Below are 20060 nucleotides of genomic sequence, written 5' to 3' on the forward strand. Positions count from 1 at the left end.
CAACTCCCAGTATACACACACCTAACAGGGACTACAACTCCCAGCATACACACACACCTAACAGGGACTACAACTCACAGCATACACACACCTAACAGGGACTACAACTCCCAGCATACACACACCCAACATGGACTACAACTCCCAGTATACACACACCTAACAGGGACTACAACTCCCAGCATACACACACACCTAACAGGGACTACAACTCACAGCATACACACACCTAACAGGGAGTACAACTCCCAGCATACACACACCCAACATGGACTACAACTCCCAGTATACACACACCTAACAGGGACTACAACTCCCAGCATGCACACACACATACATAACAGGGACTACAACTCTCAGCATACACACACACCTAACAGGGACTACATCTCCCAGCATACATACACACATAACAGGGACCCCCCTCCTCCTCACATAGAAATCATCCCCAGGCAGAGATTTATTCCCAGTCCCTGCAGTGTATGAATCCCCAGTCCGTGTACAGTAATCACAGTCAGAGCTCAGGCAGGGGAGATGAGGAACAGTGCTCTAGCGACCTCACTCCTAGCCCTCAGGATGATCTGGGCTTTCTCTGACAGCTCCGATCATCCCTATTTTACGGGTGATCGGGTCACCAGAGACCCGATCAGCCCGGAATTGCAGAAAATCGCATGTCTGAATTGACGTGATTTTCTGCAATCACCGACCAGGGGGGGTCTCATGACCCCCCTGGGCGATGTGACGGGGTGTCTGCTGAATGATTTCATCAGGCATCCCGGTATGGTCCCCAACCGGCTAACGGCGGGGATCGGAATTCCCACGGGCGTATGCATATGCCCCACATTCTTAAGGACTCGGGATGCAGGGCGTATGCATACGCCCGGCGTCCTGAACAGGTTAAACTACTACCTTACGGCCCAATGACATGTATTGAGGTATCAAATTTTCCAACAAATTAACCCGAGGGGGTTAAACAGTCTCTCAATTCTATGTCACACAAATGTGAATATAAAACTAAACCTATATTAAACTAAATATCATGTGTGAGGAAAAAAAGTATTTAAAACCACAACTCAACTGACATCCTGGTCTCATTGAATGAACTACAAGGCAAGGATGGGATAACTCAGTTATTGGATCTAGCTATCAGGCTGTGTGAGCTCTAAATTCTTAGGTGGTCCTCAGTATTAAACTGGGTTATGCGCTTTGGGTGTCCAAAGGGCTTTGAGGGTACAATGATCCCTTCTAACCACTTATGTATATAATGTTCATTGACCCTAAAACTCACAAGGGGTTCCAGGGGGAACCCCAGCAGATAGCTACCCACTCCTTGCTGTGCACCGCAGGAGTGGTCTATTTGTCCTTATTTTAATTGTATTTATTTCCAGCAATTGGAGTTAGACTTAAGATGCAGTGGAGTTGCAATTTAAAACACAAAACTGTCACACCCCAACATGTTTCACCACTTCTGTGGCTTCATTAGGGAGACAACTGACCGCAATTGTCTGCATTCTTGATATCATTGTAGACCAGTGGATTTTTTCTCAGTCTCTATTATCTGTGACACTTACATTATCGCTGTTTATTTTCTGTTCTAAGTACGATTGTTGTACATGTTTGACCTTGAACATAAAATCTTTTTCAATAAAAATTATTGAACCAGAAAATAAAAAGTATGGGGCAACATCAGCATGTTAGTGTAAAAATGTTTATTTTTTTAACACTAACATGCTGGTGTAGCCCCCAACTTTTCTTTTTCATAAGGGGTAAAAAGAGAAAAAGCCCCCAAAATTTGTAGTGCAATTTCTCCCGAGTACGGAAATACCCCATATGTGGCCCTAGATAGTATCCTTGAAATACGACAGGGCTCTGACGTGAGAGAGCACCATGCGCATTTGAGGCCTAAATTAGGGATTGCACAGGGTGCCTCCAGCTGTTGTTAAACTCCAAACAGGGTGCCTCCAGCTGTTGTTAAACTCACAGTCAGTGGCTGTCCAGAAATGCTGGGAGTTGTTGTTTTGCAACAGTTGGAGGCTCCATTTTGTAAACATTGCCGTACAATACATTTTTCATTTTTATTGGGGGGGGGGGGGGGGGGGGGTGAGGGACAGTGTAAGGGGGTGTATATGTAGTGCTTTACCCTATATTATGTGTTAGTGTAGTGTTTTTAAGGTACATTCACACGGGCAGAGGTTTACACTGAGTTTTCCGCTAGGAGTTTGCGCTGCAGCGAAAATGTTTCTGCAACTCCTACTTGAAGCAGTAAACTCACTGTAAACCCGCCCGTGTGAATGTACCCTGTACATTCACATGGGGGCAAACCTCCAGCTGTTTCAAAACTACAACTCCCAGCATGTACTGACAGATGGTGCATGCTGGGAGTTGTACTTTTGCAACAGCTGGAGGCACACTGGTTGGAAAATACTGAGTTAGGTAACAGAACCTAACTGAAGGTTTTCCAACCAGTTAACCTAACTCAGTATTTTCCAACCAGCGTGCCTCCAGCTGTTGCAAAACTACAACTCCCAACATGTACTGATTGCCAAACGGCATGCTGGGATATGTAGTTATGCAACAGCTGGAGGTACACAACTACAACTCCCAGGATGCCGAGACAGCTTTTTGCTGTGCGGGCATGCTGGGAGTTGTAGTTTTGCAACATCTGGAGGGCTACAGTTTAGAGACCTCTGTAGCCCTCCAGTTGTTGCTAGGCAACTCACTGGCACCGATGGGTTAGTGGACTTCGGCGCCGTTCCTCGTCGGTTTCCCCGTTCTGTCCGGCCTACTGTGGGTGGTCAGAACGGGGAAACCAAAAGTTAACCCCACTACCCCCGATCTGCTATTGGTCGTCACTTCTTGATGACCAATAGCAGGGATAGGAGAGAAGGCACCCCTGCCACCTCACTCCTATCCCTTCAGTGGGATCGTGGGTGTCTTGGATAAACCCGTTCCCCTTATTTTCCGGGTCACCAGAGACCCGCATGACCCAAAATCTTTGGTGTGAATTCACTGGCAATTGCCGACATGGGGGGGGGGGGGGTCTGATCCCCCCTGGGCATTTGCACGGGGTGCCTGCTAATAGATATCAGCAGTCACCGCTGTCCGGTCCCTGCCCGGCACACGGCCGGGGCCGAGATTCCCACGGACGTAAGCGTACGTCCTTGAACCTTAACTACCAGGTAGCTAGGACATACGCGTACTTGGTCCTTAAGGGGTTAATCTCATTCCACATGTTCTTTTCCCAACTTCAATTCAGAAATCCACAATGGTTCTAATTACCCCATTATGGCCAGCTCAACCTTGGTTTCCTCAAATCTTACATCCTCTCATAGATTCCCATGAATCCTTCCGTCCATCCCAAATCTTCTTCTGAACCCTTAAGGTAACAATCATCCATTAATTCTATCCGATCAATTACCTCTGGTCGCTTGGTTGATCTCAGGTCGACAAGAGTTGGCTTACAATTTTCTCAATCGACTCAAGACATCCTTTCCGATGACTGGGCCACAGGTACCAGATCAGCTTACCGATCGGCCTGGAGACTTTGGTGCGATCAACGGGATTCGGATTCCTTACGAGCACCTCCCTCTCACATCTTAAATTTCCTTTCAGCATCTTATGACGCTGGTAAAGCCTATAGGACTATTAACCTTTACTGTTCTGCAATTTCTTCCAGACATTTCCCTATAGATTGTATTCCCATTTGCAAACATCCTTTAATTTGCCAATTACTTAAAGGCATTTGTTTCCGTCGACCTCCTTTACCTAATTACATTTCAACTTGGGATGTCAATATCATTCTGGATATGTTCATTTCTTGAGATAACGATTTATTAGCTCTAAAACTGCTCTCCTTTAAACTCATGGTTCTTCTCTGTCTTATTTCAGTTAAACGCGTTTCCGATGTCAGATCTCTTGATATATCTTGCAGACAATTTACTCCCCAAGGAGTTCTCTTCTCTATTTTTCGCCGTATCAAAACAAACCTACATTCAGTCTTTTATCCTTCTTTTCCACATCACGATAAACTTTGTGTGGTTCGTTGTCTTCGTTCTTATGAATCCAGGACAGAATCTCTCAGAATTCCTTCTTCTTTCCAACTACTCATTTCTTTTTGCAAACCACATGCTCCTGTCTCTTCACCCACTCTCGCTAGATGGGTTAGACAAACTATGGATAAGGTGGGCATTGATGTCTCCAAATTTGGTGCTCGTTCTACCAGAGGAGCTGTTTCTACCAAGTTATTCCAATCAGGAGCTTCTCTCTCTGACTTAATGAAAGCTGCCAATTGGTCTTCTACTTTTAAAACGTTTTCTTTTAAAAATCTCATGTCTCTATTATTCTATTGTTATTTCATTTTAATGTGTATATTGTTTTTTCTGTCATATATATATATATATATATATATATATATATATATATATATGACTAGTTTTGAACTAGAATAGGAGCGTCTTGTCTTGCTTTAAATTGGAAATTTTCCAAACCTTGGTGACTGAAAATTTAGATTTTTTTTATGACAAGACGTGAGTACTATCCCTCCCTTGGACCCATCCCTATAATACTTCTATTTTCTTTCAACAGTAATCTATATGGAATATAGGTGCACTACTGTGGTGGATGTAACATTGACATTGGCTCTCTCTCAAAACTGATATTAAAATTGAGACATTCGCCAGTATATCCTTTGATGAAGGACATACCAGAGCCCGCACACCAACGCCAAGGTTTCTCAAGTGGCATGGGACCTAATACTAACCTGCCTGTGCATGATAAGAAAAACCAGGGGCCAGTAGGCAATTACAGCAGTATTAAGTCCAACTCACAGCCTGCTCCCAGGTTACCTCCAGTGTAACTGAGCACACATACAATGGGAGGAGGAGGACTGGCTGTAGGCCCCACCCAAGCTGGCTGATATGATGCCAGCCTCACAGGTGAACCTTAATGCTACCTAAAATGATAATAAAGGTTCATTAGTATAAAATTTTAACAATTACACTGACATGGTGTCAGATGGCAGAAGGTTGCTCAACCCCTGAATGCAGATGTGCATAGATACTGGGGGGCAGAACCTGCTCTAGTAGATCGTTGCAATGGCAATCCCCAGCATAAAATGCATACAATGGAGGATGCCTGCAACAGACCACAAGGGGCATCCTGCACCAGATAGATAGGTGTGGATGTGAAACAATCAAAATAATCTATATGGAATATAGGTGCACTACTGTGGTGGATGTAACATTGACCATCTTTCAAAACTGAAATTAAAATTGTCTAAAACGGTCTACAAGAGCAGGCTCTGCCCCTCAGTATCTATGCACATCTGCATTCACAGGTGAAGCAACCTTCTGCCATCTGATACCACGTCAGTGTAATTTTTCAAATTTTATACTAATGCGCCTTTATTGTCATTTTAGGTAGCATTAAGGTTCACCTGAGGCCGGCATCATATCAGCCAGCTTGGGTGGGGCTTACAGCCAGTCTTCCTCCTCCCATTGTATGTGTGCTCAGTCACGCTAGAAGTAACCTGGAAGCAGGCTGTGAGTCGCCCACTGGCCCCTGGTTTTGCTTATCATGCACAGGTAGGTTAGTCTTAGGTCCCATGCCACTTAAGAAACCTTGGCATTGGTGTAGGGGTTCTGGTATGTCCTTCATGTAAGGATATACCGGCAACTGTCTCTATTTTAATATCAGTTTTGAGATATAGCCAATGTCAATGTTACATCCACCACCGTAGTGCACCTATTTTCAATATAGATTGTTTCACATCCACACCTATCTATCTGGTGCAGGATGCCCCTAGTGGTACTTGTGGTCGGTTGCAGGCATCCTCCATTGTATGCATTTTATGGGATTGCCCATAGCAATGGTCTACAAGAGCAGGTTCTGCCCCCCAGTATCTATGCACATCTGCATTGAGGGGTTGAGCAACCTTCTGCCATCTGATACAACATCAGTATAATTGTTTTATTTCGACAGCTCAATAATAATGTCTTCTCACAAATCCTCCTTCCCGTCCATTATGGTTGGAGTATATCAAAGGATGTTTTCTCCACTCTGCACTGCTGTTTCTTCATTCCTGCATGAATTTCTTTGTTCAAGTTCATATTCTCATCTTACAGTTCACCGCAAAGAAGAAGGAAGTTACCTAGGCGACAGTTACCTATATTACCTATGCTGTGATCTGATGGTTTACTGTGGTGCAGCATGTTAGGTTGCATCTTGGATAGCATGTTTGACTGCACCTTATATTTAAAAAAATTTCTTTAATACATACAGTACTTATATGCTGCTGAATTCAGTAAAAGAAGTTAGGCTAGGTTCACATCACGTTTTTCCCCATACGTGACCGAATACGGCTAGGGGGAGCTAAAAACTTGCGCTCCCGTATCCCTGCCGTATGTGGCCGGTATGTAATTCATTTCAATGAGCCGACCGGAGTGAAGCGGTCTGCTCATTTTTCCCCGGATGCGGTTTTCTACCAGACCTAAAACAGTAGTCAACAACAGTTTTAGGTCCGGTAGAAAACCGCATACAGGGAAAAATTAGCCGACCGGTTCACTCCGATCGGCTCATTGAAATGAATTACTCCTACCCCTTAATTCCCTGGTTGAACTTGATGGACATATGTCTTTTTTCGACCGTACTAACTATGTAACATACCGGCCGCACATGGCAGGGAGACGAGAGCGCAAGTTTTTAGCTCCCCCCCAGCTGTATGCGGTCACATATGGGGAAAAACATGATGCGAACCCAGCCTTATAGACATAATACTCACGTCTTGTCTTTAATAAAATCCAAATTTCCCATCACCAACAAGTATATATGGAGAACGTACACGCAATGTATGCTAATTTTTTATGAAGACCTATGCTTTTTTTTTTTCATAAGTACAAAACAAGAATTTAAAAAAATTGCTTTTCATAAAGGTTACCATGCATTTAGATCCGAGGTCAAGGAAAACTTTTCATGGAGAGTAGATAGGTACCCTAAAATCATGTCCACATCCAAGCTGTAGAATGCAATCTATTGTCACATGTAAGCAACACATCCTGTCTTACTGTTAGGCCAGGTTCACACTGCAGAATCTTGTGAGATCTGTGAGCGGCGCTAGGACCGCGTGGATTGCATTACCTTCCTCTGAAATGCACAGCCATCTAATCTATGGGGACAGCAAAGCAGTCCGTGTGGTCCTAGTGCTTCCCAGGGAATATCAACATCCACAGCGTAAACCCAGCCTTATGTTCTTCAGTGAGATTAGTTACAGCAAATATGAAAATGTCTGCCCCTACAATCCCCCCTTTATCTCACTTATCTATCATCTGCTGTAAACATCTTAGGTTTATTGGTCCTTCTCCTGCAAAAAAAAAAAAATAATCTTCTAAGAAGAAACAAGGTGGTCAAAATGGTGTGTTTGTGTTTATTGAGCAGTGTGTAAGATGCCACTTTCCCAACATACAGGGCCCTAAATGGAGAAACAAGCTTGTCCCATAGCCCCATCTACAATTCCGATCTTCTTTCAATCTTTAGCAGTTCCACCTCGAAAATCAGAGTAGCTCCTCCTGAAATAGAATCACAAATATTAGCACAATGTACAAAATTTACATTGACCAATAATTTATTTAACTTGTGTCAGTCTTTATATGGAGGAAGCGTCGTCATATATCATCATGACATTCAAAGATGCAGTATACATCCATCAAGTTCAACCAAGGAATTGAAGGGAAGGGGATGGGAGGAGATTTTATACTTCTGCATTAATGTTATTTTGTTGTAGGAATGTATCTAACACGGTTTTGAAACTTTCAACTTTTCCTGAAGTAGACTGTTCCATAAAGTCACAGTTTTATGTTAAAGACTGCTTGTGGCCTCCTTTGAGGGCTTTAACCTGGAACAGTTTTCCCCATACGTTTTGTATGAGAGTGAGTGAGTGAGTCAGTCAGTCAGTCAGTCAGTCAGTCTCTCACACACATATATATATATATATATATATATATATATATATATATATATATATATATATATACACATATATATACACATGCTTCTCATTGAGTAGGTTGAAACGTTGCTCTTCACTTTGGGTGAATAAAAAACACTTTTTCCTTGGATTGCTGGAGTGCAGCCCTGTTATTTTGGAAATTGCATTGCTTGGGACTTATTGGTCAAGTCTAACACAGGACTGAGCACCCACCTGGATACATCATATATTATATTTATATTATATTTTATATGAAATATAATATATTATTTATATTTTATATTAAATTAATAATATATATCTCCATACATACACACACATTTCTATCCATACATACACACACACATTTCTATCCATACACACGCACACATTTCTATCCATACATACACACATACACACACACACACACACACACACACACACACACACACATTTCTATCCATACATATCTATCCATACATATACACACACACACCTATCCATACATACACACACACACATCTATCCATACATACATACACACATCTATCCATCCATGCATACACACACACACACACACATTTCTATCCATACATACACACACCTATCCATACATGCACACACACACACACACACACACACACACCTATCCATGCATACACACACACATTTCTATCCATACATAAACACACATTTCTATCCATACACACACACACACACACACACACACTTCTATCCATACACACACACACACACACACTTCTATCCATACACACACACACACATTTCTATCCATACACACACACACACATATCTATCCATGCATACACACACACAATCTATCCATACATACATACACACACATATCTATCCATACATACATACACACACATATCTATCCATACATACACACACACATCTATCCATGCACACACACACACACACACATATCTATCCATGCATACACACACACACATATCTATCCATGCACACACACACACACACACACACACATATCTATCCATGCATACCCACACACACACACACACCTATCTCAAAAAAATAAAGATTTTGAACCCAATTGTGGTCTTCAACCTGCGGACCTCCAGATGTCCCCGCCGCTCCGGACCCATCACCGCTGCCCTGGATGTCGCTCCATCGCTGGCGCCGTGTCCCCGTCGCTCCGGAACGTCTCTGCTGCCGGCCGGGTATCCTCTCTCTCAGTCGCCGCCATCATGTTGTTACGCACACCGACGCACGTACGCGACGACGTGATGACGAGGAAGGAGAGCGCTGGCCATACAGGGGATCCCTAAACGGAGAATGTATGTACAGAATGTATGTAGTGTGTGTGTGTATGGATAGATAGATAGATATGTGTGTGTGTATGGATAGATAGATAGATATGTGTGTGTGTATGGATAGATAGATAGATAGATGTGTGTGTGTGTATGGATAGATAGATAGATGTGTGTGTGTGTATGGATAGATAGATAGATAGATGTGTGTGTGTGTATGGATAGATAGATGTGTGTGTGTGTGTGTATGGATAGATAGATCGATAGATGTGTGTGTGTGTATGGATAGATAGATAGATGTGTGTGTGTGTATGGATAGATAGATAGATAGATGTGTGTGTGTGTATGGATAGATAGATGTGTGTGTGTGTGTGTATGGATAGATAGATCGATAGATGTGTGTGTGTATGGATAGATAGATCGATAGATATGTGTGTATGGATAGATAGATAGATATGTGTGTATGGATAGATAGATATGTGTGTATGGATGGATAGATAGATAGATAGATAGATATGTGTGTATGGATAGATAGATAGATATGTGTGTATGGATAGATAGATAGATATGTGTGTATGGATAGATAGATAGATATGTGTGTATGGATAGATAGATAGATATGTGTGTATGGATAGATAGATAGATATGTGTGTATGGATAGATAGATGTATATGTGTGTATGGATAGATAGATGTATATGTGTGTATGGATAGATAGATGTATATGTGTGTATGGATAGATAGATACATATGTGTGTATGGATAGATAGATATATATATATGTGTGTATGGATAGATAGATATATATATATGTGTGTATGGATAGATAGATATATATGTGTATATATATATATATATATATATATATATATATATGTGTGTGTATGGATAGATATATATGTGTGTATGTATGGATAGATATATATTGTCAGAAGATGACAATTTGAAACGTATTAATTTTCCTGCATGTAGTTATGATTTTTTCCAGAAGTATGACAAAATCAAACGTATATAAGTAGGGTATCATTATAATTGTATGGACCTACAGAATAAACATAAGGTGTAATTTTTACCGAAAAATGCACTACGTAGAAACAGAAGCCCCCAAAATGTACAAAACTGCATTTTTTCTTCAATTTTGTCTCACAATGATTTTTTTTTCCGTTTCGCCGTAGATTTTTGGGCAAAATGACTGATGTCATGACAAAGTAGAAATGGTGCCGCAAAAAATAAGCCATCATATGGATTTTTAGGTGCAAAATTGAAAGAGTTATGATTTTTTATTGGCAAGGAGAAAACGAAAATGCAAAAACTGAAAAACCCTCGGTCCTTAAGGGGTTAAACAAAAACCCTGACGCTCACAAATGGGAGTAGTTAAGGGTTAAATTAACTATCCTTTATTTTAACCTGTTGGGGATGAAGGGCATATGCATACGCCCTTGCGTCCTGGTACTTAAGGACGAAGGGCGTATCCATATGCCCGTGGGAATTTCAGTCCCCGCCGCGTGCCGGACCGGGGTGACCGGACCAGGGTGACTGCTGATATCGATCAGCATATGGGGTACAATTCAGACCAGCGATTTGCTCGCGATCCGGGCTAATCGGGTCACTGGTGACCCGATCTCCCGGAAAATAAGCATGATCGGAGCTGTCAGAGACAGCTCAGACCATCCTAAAGGATAGGAGCAAGGTGGCAGTGTTGCCACCCCCTCCTATCCCCTGCCATTGGTCGGTCAGTGGGCGGGGTTAGAGTTCATTTCCCCACGCTCTGCCCACCGATCGAAGTCGGTGCAGAGCGGGAGGAACACGTGCGGCGAGGGGGGAGCATGGTCCGGCTTACCAGGACCGTTTGAGGCATCCTGGACCAGCGGCGGCACCGACAGCAGTTGGAGCAGCCGGAAAGTGCGGCGTGCAGAAGGCTGCAGTGAAGATCACGGTAAGTGATATACTCTGTGGCCTTCTAAAAGCTGCAAAACTACAACTCCCAGCATGCCCACACAGCCAAAGGCTGCCTGGGCATGCTGAGAGTTGTAGTTTTGCAACATCTGGAGGGTCACAGTTTGGAGACCACTGTATAGTGGTGCATATATTTTGTGGTGCAATTTCTCCCATTACCCTTTGTAAAAATTGTAAATTTGGGGTGGGGGGGGGGGGGGCTGCACTTTAGTGAAATTGATTTCTTTTTTTACACTTACACATCCGACTTTAACGAAAAGTCGTCAAACACCTGTTGGGTGTTAAGGCTCACTGCACCCCTTGTTATGTTCCTTGAGGGGTGTAGTTTCCAAAATAGTATGCCATGTGTTTTTTTTTTTTTTTTTTGCTGTTCTGGCACCATAGGGGCTTCCTAAATGTGACATGCTCCCCAAAATCCATTTCAAAAAAATTCACTCTCCAAAATCCCACTGTCGCTCCTTCCCTTCTGTGCCCACCGAACACTTTACATACACATATGAGGTATTTCCTTACTCGAGAGAAATTGGGGTACAAATTTTGGGGGGCTTTTTCTCCTATTACCCCTTGTAAAAATTAAAAACTGGGTCTACAAGAACATGCGAGTGTAAAAAATGAAGATTTTTAATTTTCTCCTTTACTTTGCTGCTATTCCTGTGAAACACCTAAAGGGTTAACAAACTTTCTGAATATCATTTTGAATACTTTGAGGGGTGCAGTTTTTATAATGGTGTAATTTATGGGGTATTTCTAATATGAAGGCCCTTCAAATCAACTTCAAAACTGAACTGGTCCTTAAAAATTTAGATTTTGAAAATTTTGTGAAAAATTGGAAAATCGCTGCTGAACTTTGAAGCCCTCTGATGTCTTCCAAAAGTAAAAACATGTCAACTTTATGATGCAAACATAACATATTGTATTTGTGAATCAATATATCATTTATTTGGAATGTCTGTTTTCCTTACAAGCAGAGAGCTTCAAAGTTAGAAAAATGCTAAATTTTCAATTTTTTCATGAAATTTTGGAATTTTTCACCAGGAAATGATGCAAGTATCGACAAAAATTTACCACTAACATGAAGTAGAATATGTCACGAAAAAACAATCTCGGAATCAGAATGAAAATTAAAAGCATCCCAGAGTTATTAATGCTTAAAGTGACAGTGGTCAGAATTGCAAAAAATGCTCCCGTCTCTAGGGTTATAATGGGCTCCGTCCCCAAGGAGTTAAACATAAACCCCGCTACTGGCAAATGGGGGTAAGGGTTAAATCACCTATCCTATGTTTGTTGTTGACATATAAGTAACGTGTGTCAAGTTTCATGTTAATATCTTTAGCCATTTGGATGATACACACATACATACATACACACACGTTGAGTTTTATATATATACTAGCTGAGTACCCGGCGTTGCCCGGTTTTTCCTTCCTAATCCTTGTTGGGGAGGAAAATAAACAAAGGTGGAAGCTTTTGACTTCATATCCCGTCCTCATATATTGTTGTCATATCCCGATCTCCTATCCAGTCATCATATCCAGACCTCCTATCCCGTCCTCCTTTCCCGACTTCCTATCCTGTCCTCCTATCCCGACCCGTAATATGTGTACCAGTTATTGAAATATATCCAGCCGTACGGAAGTTATGTGGGAACATACATTTCCCATTGATTTCCATGGGACTTTAAACAAAAATCCTGACCTTGACAAATGGGGGTAGTTAAGGGTTAAATTAACTATCCTATATTTTAAGTGGACATATAAGTAACATGTGACCAAGCATTATCGAAATATCTCAAGCCGTTTGGAAGTTATGCAGTAACATATATTTCCCATTGACTTGTATGGGACTTTTAACATAAACCCCGCCCCTGGCAAATGGGGGTGAGTAAGGGTTAAATCACCTATCCTATGTTTGTTGTTGACATATAAGTAACATGTGTGCCAAGTTTCATGTTAATATCTTTAGCCGTTTGGACGTGATGCTGGAACATACACACATGCACACATACATGCACACACACACGTTGAGATATACGTATATAAGTATATTAATGGCCCATACAAAAAATATGGAGAAAAACTGTTCCAGGTTAAACCCCCCCAAAGGACGAGGGGGCACTCCCTCCGTCTGGAGAAGAAAAAGTTCAGTCTCAAGGGGCGACACACCTTCTTTACCATGAGAACTGTGAACTTATGGAACTGTCTACCTCAGGAACTGGTCACAGCAGGAAAAATTAACAGCTTTAAAACAGGATTAGATACATTCCTGCAACAAAATAACATTAATGCTTATGAAGAAATATAAAATCTCATCCATTCCCCAATATCGCGCTACACCCCTACCCCTTAATTCCCTGGTTGAACTTGATGGACATGTGTCTTTTTTCGACCGTACTAACTATGTAACAACCCCATATCCCGACCTCCTATCCCAACCTCCTATCCCGTCATCATATCTCAACCTCATATCTTGTCCTCATACCCCGACCTCCTATCCCCACCTCCTATCCCGTCCTCGTATCCCGACCTCCTATCCCGGTCTTCCTATCCCCACCTCTTAACTCGACCTCCTATCTCGACCATCCCGTCCTCCTATCTTGATCTCCTATCTCGAGCTCCCATCTGTCCTCATATCCCGACCTGTAATATGTGTACCAGGTATTGAAATATCTCCAGCCATACAGAAGTTATGTGGGAACATACATTTCTCTTTGATTTGCATGGGACTTTAAACAAAAACCCTGACCCTCACAAATGGGGGTAGTTAAGGGTTAAATTAACTATCCTATATTTTAAGTGGACATATAAGTAACATGTGACCAAGTATTATCGAAATATATCCAGCCGTTTGGAAGTTATGCAGTAACATATATTTCCCAAAGACTTTTATGGGACTTTAAACATAAACCCCGCCCCTGGCAAATGGGGGTGAGTAAGGGTTAAATCACCTACCCTATGTTTGTTGTTGACATATAAGTAACATGTGTGCCAAGTTTCATGTTAATATCTTTAGCCGTTTGAAAGTTTTTGTGGAACATACATACATACATACATACACACACAAACGTTGAGTATAGATATAGATTTTAAGTGTATTTTCTTGCGCAATGATATTTTCTGTGTTCTTTTTGTGCGTCTTTTTTGGTGGAATTTTTTCTAAAGTTGTCACCCTTCGGGTGTACCGTAGAGCCCTTTTTCATATAGACATGGATTTATCAACTGCAGGTTTTTTTGGTACGCACAAAAAGAATGCAAGTCTCATTTTTTTGCGCAAATATACACCACCTCAGAGGACACGTACCAAAGTGTCTATTTTCACACAGTAAGGACTGCAACTTCCATCATGGACAGACTCTGCCCATGATGGGAGTTATAGTCCAGGGGTTGAGGTGCAGATCGCAGCAGGTCATTATCCAGAGACCCGCTGCGATCCGCATTTATTAACTGTAAAATCCAGCGGTACATGCGTCTACACTGCGCTGCCACCGGCTCTTGTATACACTGTCATAATTCATTATCCCCGCCGCCGGACACGGGAGCTCCGATTGGTCAATAGCTATTCACCAATCAGAGCTCCCCTCTCCCGGCTGGGGATTATATATTATAAGAACTGTACATAGGAGTGTGCAGCACAGTGTAGCCACATGTGTCAGCGGCTTGTATCATTAATAAATGTGGATCGCAGGAGAGTGAACTGCATTGATCTGCCCTTGGACTACTACTCCTATCATGGGACAGAGTCTGTCCCATGATGGGAGTAGTTGTAGTACCGCAGCGCTGCTGAAGGATGGCACTAGAACATCCCCCAGCTGTGGGACTTTTAGGACTACTACTCCCATTATGGACAAACTAATGGGAGTTGTAGTCCAGGGGCTGAGGTGCAGATCGCAGCGGGTCATTCTGCAGAGACCCGCTGCGATCTGCATGTAAGTTAACAAGCCGGGCAGTACATGCGGCTACATCACGTTGCCCGCGGCTTCTATATACACTGACATAATTCATAATCCCCACTGGGAGCTATGATTGGAGAACAGCTATTGACCAATCAGAGCTCCCCTCTCCCAGCGGCGGCGATTATGAATTATGACAGCTGTATATAGAAGCCGCAATGTAGACGCATGTAGCGCCACTTTGTATAGTTAATAAATTGTTGTCACCGAACAAACATTTGCCTATCAGGCAATTGCGTATACTGGATCCAACCATAGCACATCAGCACCAAACAAAAGAAGATACCAGCATACCAGATTATATTCAAAATTGTGAGAAAACTTTATTAACGTGAAATACATAAAAGATCACATAGATTAAAAAAGGTACTATACAGATGCGTCAGGGGGCGTCTGACAAAGCCCATACGCGAAACGCGCATTGGGGTGTAGGTAGTGCTCTCCTCTTTTGGTGTATGGCAGGTATCATGTTTTCTTGTCTTTTACCATGCTCTTTTTGTGATATCTGTGTGCAATAATATTATATAACTGCACTTTATATAGGCCCCACTTATTACCATTTGTAACAATCTTGTATTATATTTATACATTTATGGGCATGGTGCAATATATTATTTATGAACTGTATTCCTGCTAATTATACTTGCACCAACTTGGAATTATGACCACTACCTTCTTTCTGTAGCTCTCTTCTGCATAGTACCTTTTTTTTAATCTATGTGATCTTTTATGTATTTCACGTTAATAAAGTTTTCTCACCATTTTGAATATAATCTGGTATGCTGGTATCTTCTTTTGTTTGGTGCTGATAGTTAATAAATGCGGATCGCAGCGGATCTCCAGAGAATGATCTGCTGCGATCAGCATTTAACTTAGCAAGCCGGGCGGTACATGCGGCTACATAGCGCTGCCCGCGGCTTCTATATACACTGACATAATTCATAATCCCCGCTGGGAGACCTGATTGGTCAATAGGTATTCTCAAATCAGAGCTCCCGTGTTCCAGCGGCGGCGATTATGAATTATGTCAGTGTATATAGAAGCCGCGGGCAGCGCGATGTAGCCGCATGTACCACCCGGCTTGTTAAATGACAAGCGGATCACAGCGGGTCTCTGCAGAATGACCCGGTGCGATCTGCACCTCAGCCCCTGGACTACAACTTCCATCATGGGCACAGTCTGTCCCATGATGGGAGTAGTTGTATTACAGCAGCGCTGCTGAGGGATGGCACTAGAACATCCCCCAGCTGTGGGACTTTTAGGACTACTACTCCCATTATGGACAAACTGATGGGAGTTGTAGTCCAGGGACTGAGGTGCAGATCGCATCGGGTCATTCTGCAGAGACCCGCTGCAATCCGCATTTATTAAGATAACAAGCCGGCGGTACATGCGTCTACAATGCACTGCCCTGGCGACTTGTATATACACTGTCATAATTCATAATCTTCGCCGCCGGGAAAGGGGAGCTCTGATTGGTCAATAACTATTCTCCAATCAGAGCTCCCGTGTTCTGGCGGAGATTATGAATTATGTCAGTGTATATAGAAGCACAGGAGCGCAGTGTAGACACATGTGCCGCCGGCTTTTTAACTTAAAGGGGTACTCCGCACCCCTTGACATCTTATCCCCTATCCAAAGGATAGGGGATAAGATGTCAGATCGCCGGGGTCCCGCTGCTGGGGACCCCCGGGATCTCGGCTGCAGCACCCACCTGTACAGCTTCCACCTCACACCGGCAATGCTGGAGGCTTCGGATCCCGACCACAATTGCAGAAGAGTGATGACCCGCCCCCTCAATGCAAGTCTATGGGAGGTCTGTCACACCCCCTCCCATAGACTTGCATTGAGGGGGCGGGGCATGACGTCACGCTCTTCCGCCATTGTGGTCGGGATCCAAAGCCTCCAGCATTGCCGGTGTGAGGTGGAAGCCGTATAGGTGGGTGCTGCAGCCGAGATCCAGGGGGTCCCCAGCGATCTGACATCTTATCCCCTATCCTTTGGATAGGGGATAAGATGACTAGGGGTGCGGAGTACCCCTTTAAATGCGGATCGCATCAGATCATTCTCTGGAGATTTGTTGCGATCCGCATTTATTAAATTAAATTAACGCCTTACATGCGTCTACATCGCGCTCCCCGACGGCTCCTATATACACTGTCATAATTCATAATCGCCGCCGTAACACTGGAGCTCTGATTGGTGGATAGCTATTGACCAATCAGAGCTCTCTTCTCCCGGCGGGGATTATGAATTATGACAGCTTTATATACAAGTTGGCGGGCAGCGCGATGTAGCCCACATGTACCGCTGACTTGTTAACTTAAATGCGGATAGCAGCGGGTCTCTGCTGAGTGACCTGGTGCGATCTGCACCTCAGCCCCTGGACTACAACTCCCATCATGGGCAGAGTCTGTCCATGATGAGAGTAGTAGTCCAAGGGAAGAGAGACAGATCTCTGTTCACATTATGCATTTTGCATAATGGGAACAGAGCCTTTCTGGCAGTGTGTTCCCAAACAGGGAGACTCCAGCTGTTGGTTAACTACAGCCCCCATGATGTGAGTTGTAGTTTAGCAACAATTTGAGGCTCCCTGTTTATCAACACGCTGCATTATGTGTGCTCTCTCCAGGGGAGAGCAAAGAAAATAAGTACGAACCCATATTTCTTGTTTTTCTTTTATTCTCATTTCAGATATGTGAATGCGGAGGACTACATCAGATTCGGTGGACTGCAACGATGACCAGCGTTTTTTTTTTTATTCAATAAAATGGTTAAGGAGGGCTGTGGGGGGAGTGTTTTTTTAAATGTGTCTTGTTTTTTTTAATTGAATTTTCATGGTTAGTAGTGGAAGCCGTCTTATAGACAGAATCCATTACTAAGCCAGGGCTTAGCGTTAGCCCAAAATTCAGCTAGCGCTAACCCCCAATTATTACCCTGGTATCAACCGCCACAGGGATGCCAGGAAGAGCCGGTACCAACAGGCCCTGAGCATCAAAAATGGCGCTCCTGGGCCTAGGCGGTAACAGGTTGGCGAGGGCCAGTAATTAACAATGGTCCTCGCCCCCCCTGGTAATGTCAGGCTGTTGCTGCTTGGTTGGTATCTGGCTGATACTGAAAATAGGGGGAACCCTATGCGTATTTTTAATTTTTTTTTTTATAAATAAAAAAATAAAAAAGTGTGTGGTTCCCTAATTTTTTCAGTATCAGCCAGATACCAACATAGTAGCAACAGCCTGATGTTAACAGGGTGGGCGAGGACCATTGTTACTGGCCCTCCCCAGCCTAAGTAACACTAGCCTGTTACCGCCTAGGCCCAGGACGCTCTGGCCCTGTTGGTACCTGCTCTTCCTGGAACCCCTGTGGCGGTGGGTACCGGGGTAATAATTGGGGGTTAACGCTAAGCCCCGGCCTAGTAATAGATTATGTCTACAAGACGCCTTCCACTACTAAGCCTGAAAATTCAATTACAAAAAAACACAACACATTGAAAACATTTTTTATTTAAAAAAAACACTCCCTCACAGCCCTCTTTAACCCTTTTTTTTTTTTACATTTAAAAAAAAAAAGCTGTTCATCATCGGAATTCACAAAATCTGACATAGTCCTCTGCATTCACGGATCTAAATTTCGAAGAAAAAAAAAATATAGGTTAGTACATTTTTTGGTTTCCACACACCAGCAAAAATGCAAGAAAAAAAAACACAAGAAAAACTGGCAAAAAGCAGGAAAAAGCTGGGACAGTTTTTCTTGTGTTTTTTTTTTTTTTATGATGGACAAAAAACCACAATGGAATCCTTGCCTCAAAGCAATAGAACAAAATCCCTACATCCACTTTTCCTGTGAGGTAGAGAAGGAGTGTACGGTGGAGCAAGGGGGGGCGATTCTATATTTGCACAAGATTTATCAAAGGACATGCACAGCCTTAGTAAATTCTGAGCAAGAGTGTACAATAGACAAGCAGTGTAAAGAGGTAGAACTGTGTCTACAATAGACACATATTGATGAATTCCCCGCATTGAGTTTTACATATATATGATAGATAGATAGATATAGTAAATTTGATTAGCCGTATTAGTCCAGTGATGCAGATGCAAATCAAAAAATGTTGCAGTATCTTGCAATACCATTTTTATTGGACTAACAGCATTTTGTAGAGACAAGATATATATATATACTAGCTTAATACCCGGCATTGCCCCGTTTTTACTTCCTAATCCTTGTTGGGGAGGAAAATAAACAAAGGTGGAAGCTTTTGACTTCATATCCCGTCCTCATATATTGTTATATCCCAACCCCATATCCCATCCTCATATCCCGACCTCCTATCCCGTCAACATATCTCAACCTCATATCATGTCCTCCTATCCCGTCCTCATATCCCATCCTCATGTTCCGACCTCCTATCCTGACCGGTAATATGTGTACCAGGTATTGAAATATCTCCAGCCGAACGGAAGTTATGTGGGAACATACATTTCCCATTGATTTGCATGGGGCTTTAAACAAAAACCCTGACCCTCACAAATGGGGGTAGTTAAGGGTTTAACTATCCGATATTTTAAGTGGACATATAAGTAACATGTGACCAAGTATTATCGGAATATCTCCAGCCGTTTGGAAGTTATGCAGTAACATATATTTCCCATTGACTTGTATAGGACTTTAAACATAAAGCACGCCCCCTGGCAAATGGGGGTGAGTAAGGGTTAAATCACCTATCCTAGGTTTGTTGTTGAAATATAGGTAACATGTGTGCCAAGTTTCATGTTAATATCTTTAGCCGTTTGGACGTTATGCACACACACGTTGAGTTTTATATATATATATACTAGCTGAGTACCCGGCGTTGCCCGGTTTTTCCTTCCTAATCCTTGTTGGGGAGGAAAAAAAGGAGGAAG

At 42.7% G+C, this 20060-nt stretch overlaps 1 protein-coding gene across 3 annotated transcripts in view; it reads right to left on the minus strand.

Moving 5' to 3' along the window:
- Window positions 1-7400: 7400 nt before the first annotated feature.
- The window catches only part of FKBP2 (FKBP prolyl isomerase 2), a 132492-nt gene continuing 119832 nt past the window's right edge, over window positions 7401-20060 (minus strand). For all 3 annotated transcript variants that reach the window (XM_056527182.1, XM_056527181.1, XM_056527183.1), the window contains exon 6: window positions 7401-7562. In XM_056527182.1, the coding sequence (XP_056383157.1) occupies window positions 7501-7562 (62 nt within the window). In that variant the 3' untranslated portion in view covers window positions 7401-7500. The remainder of the gene's footprint in view (window positions 7563-20060) is intronic.

Source organism: Hyla sarda, chromosome 6 (genome assembly GCF_029499605.1).
Source record: "Hyla sarda isolate aHylSar1 chromosome 6, aHylSar1.hap1, whole genome shotgun sequence".
NCBI classification, from domain to species: Eukaryota; Metazoa; Chordata; class Amphibia; order Anura; family Hylidae; genus Hyla; species Hyla sarda.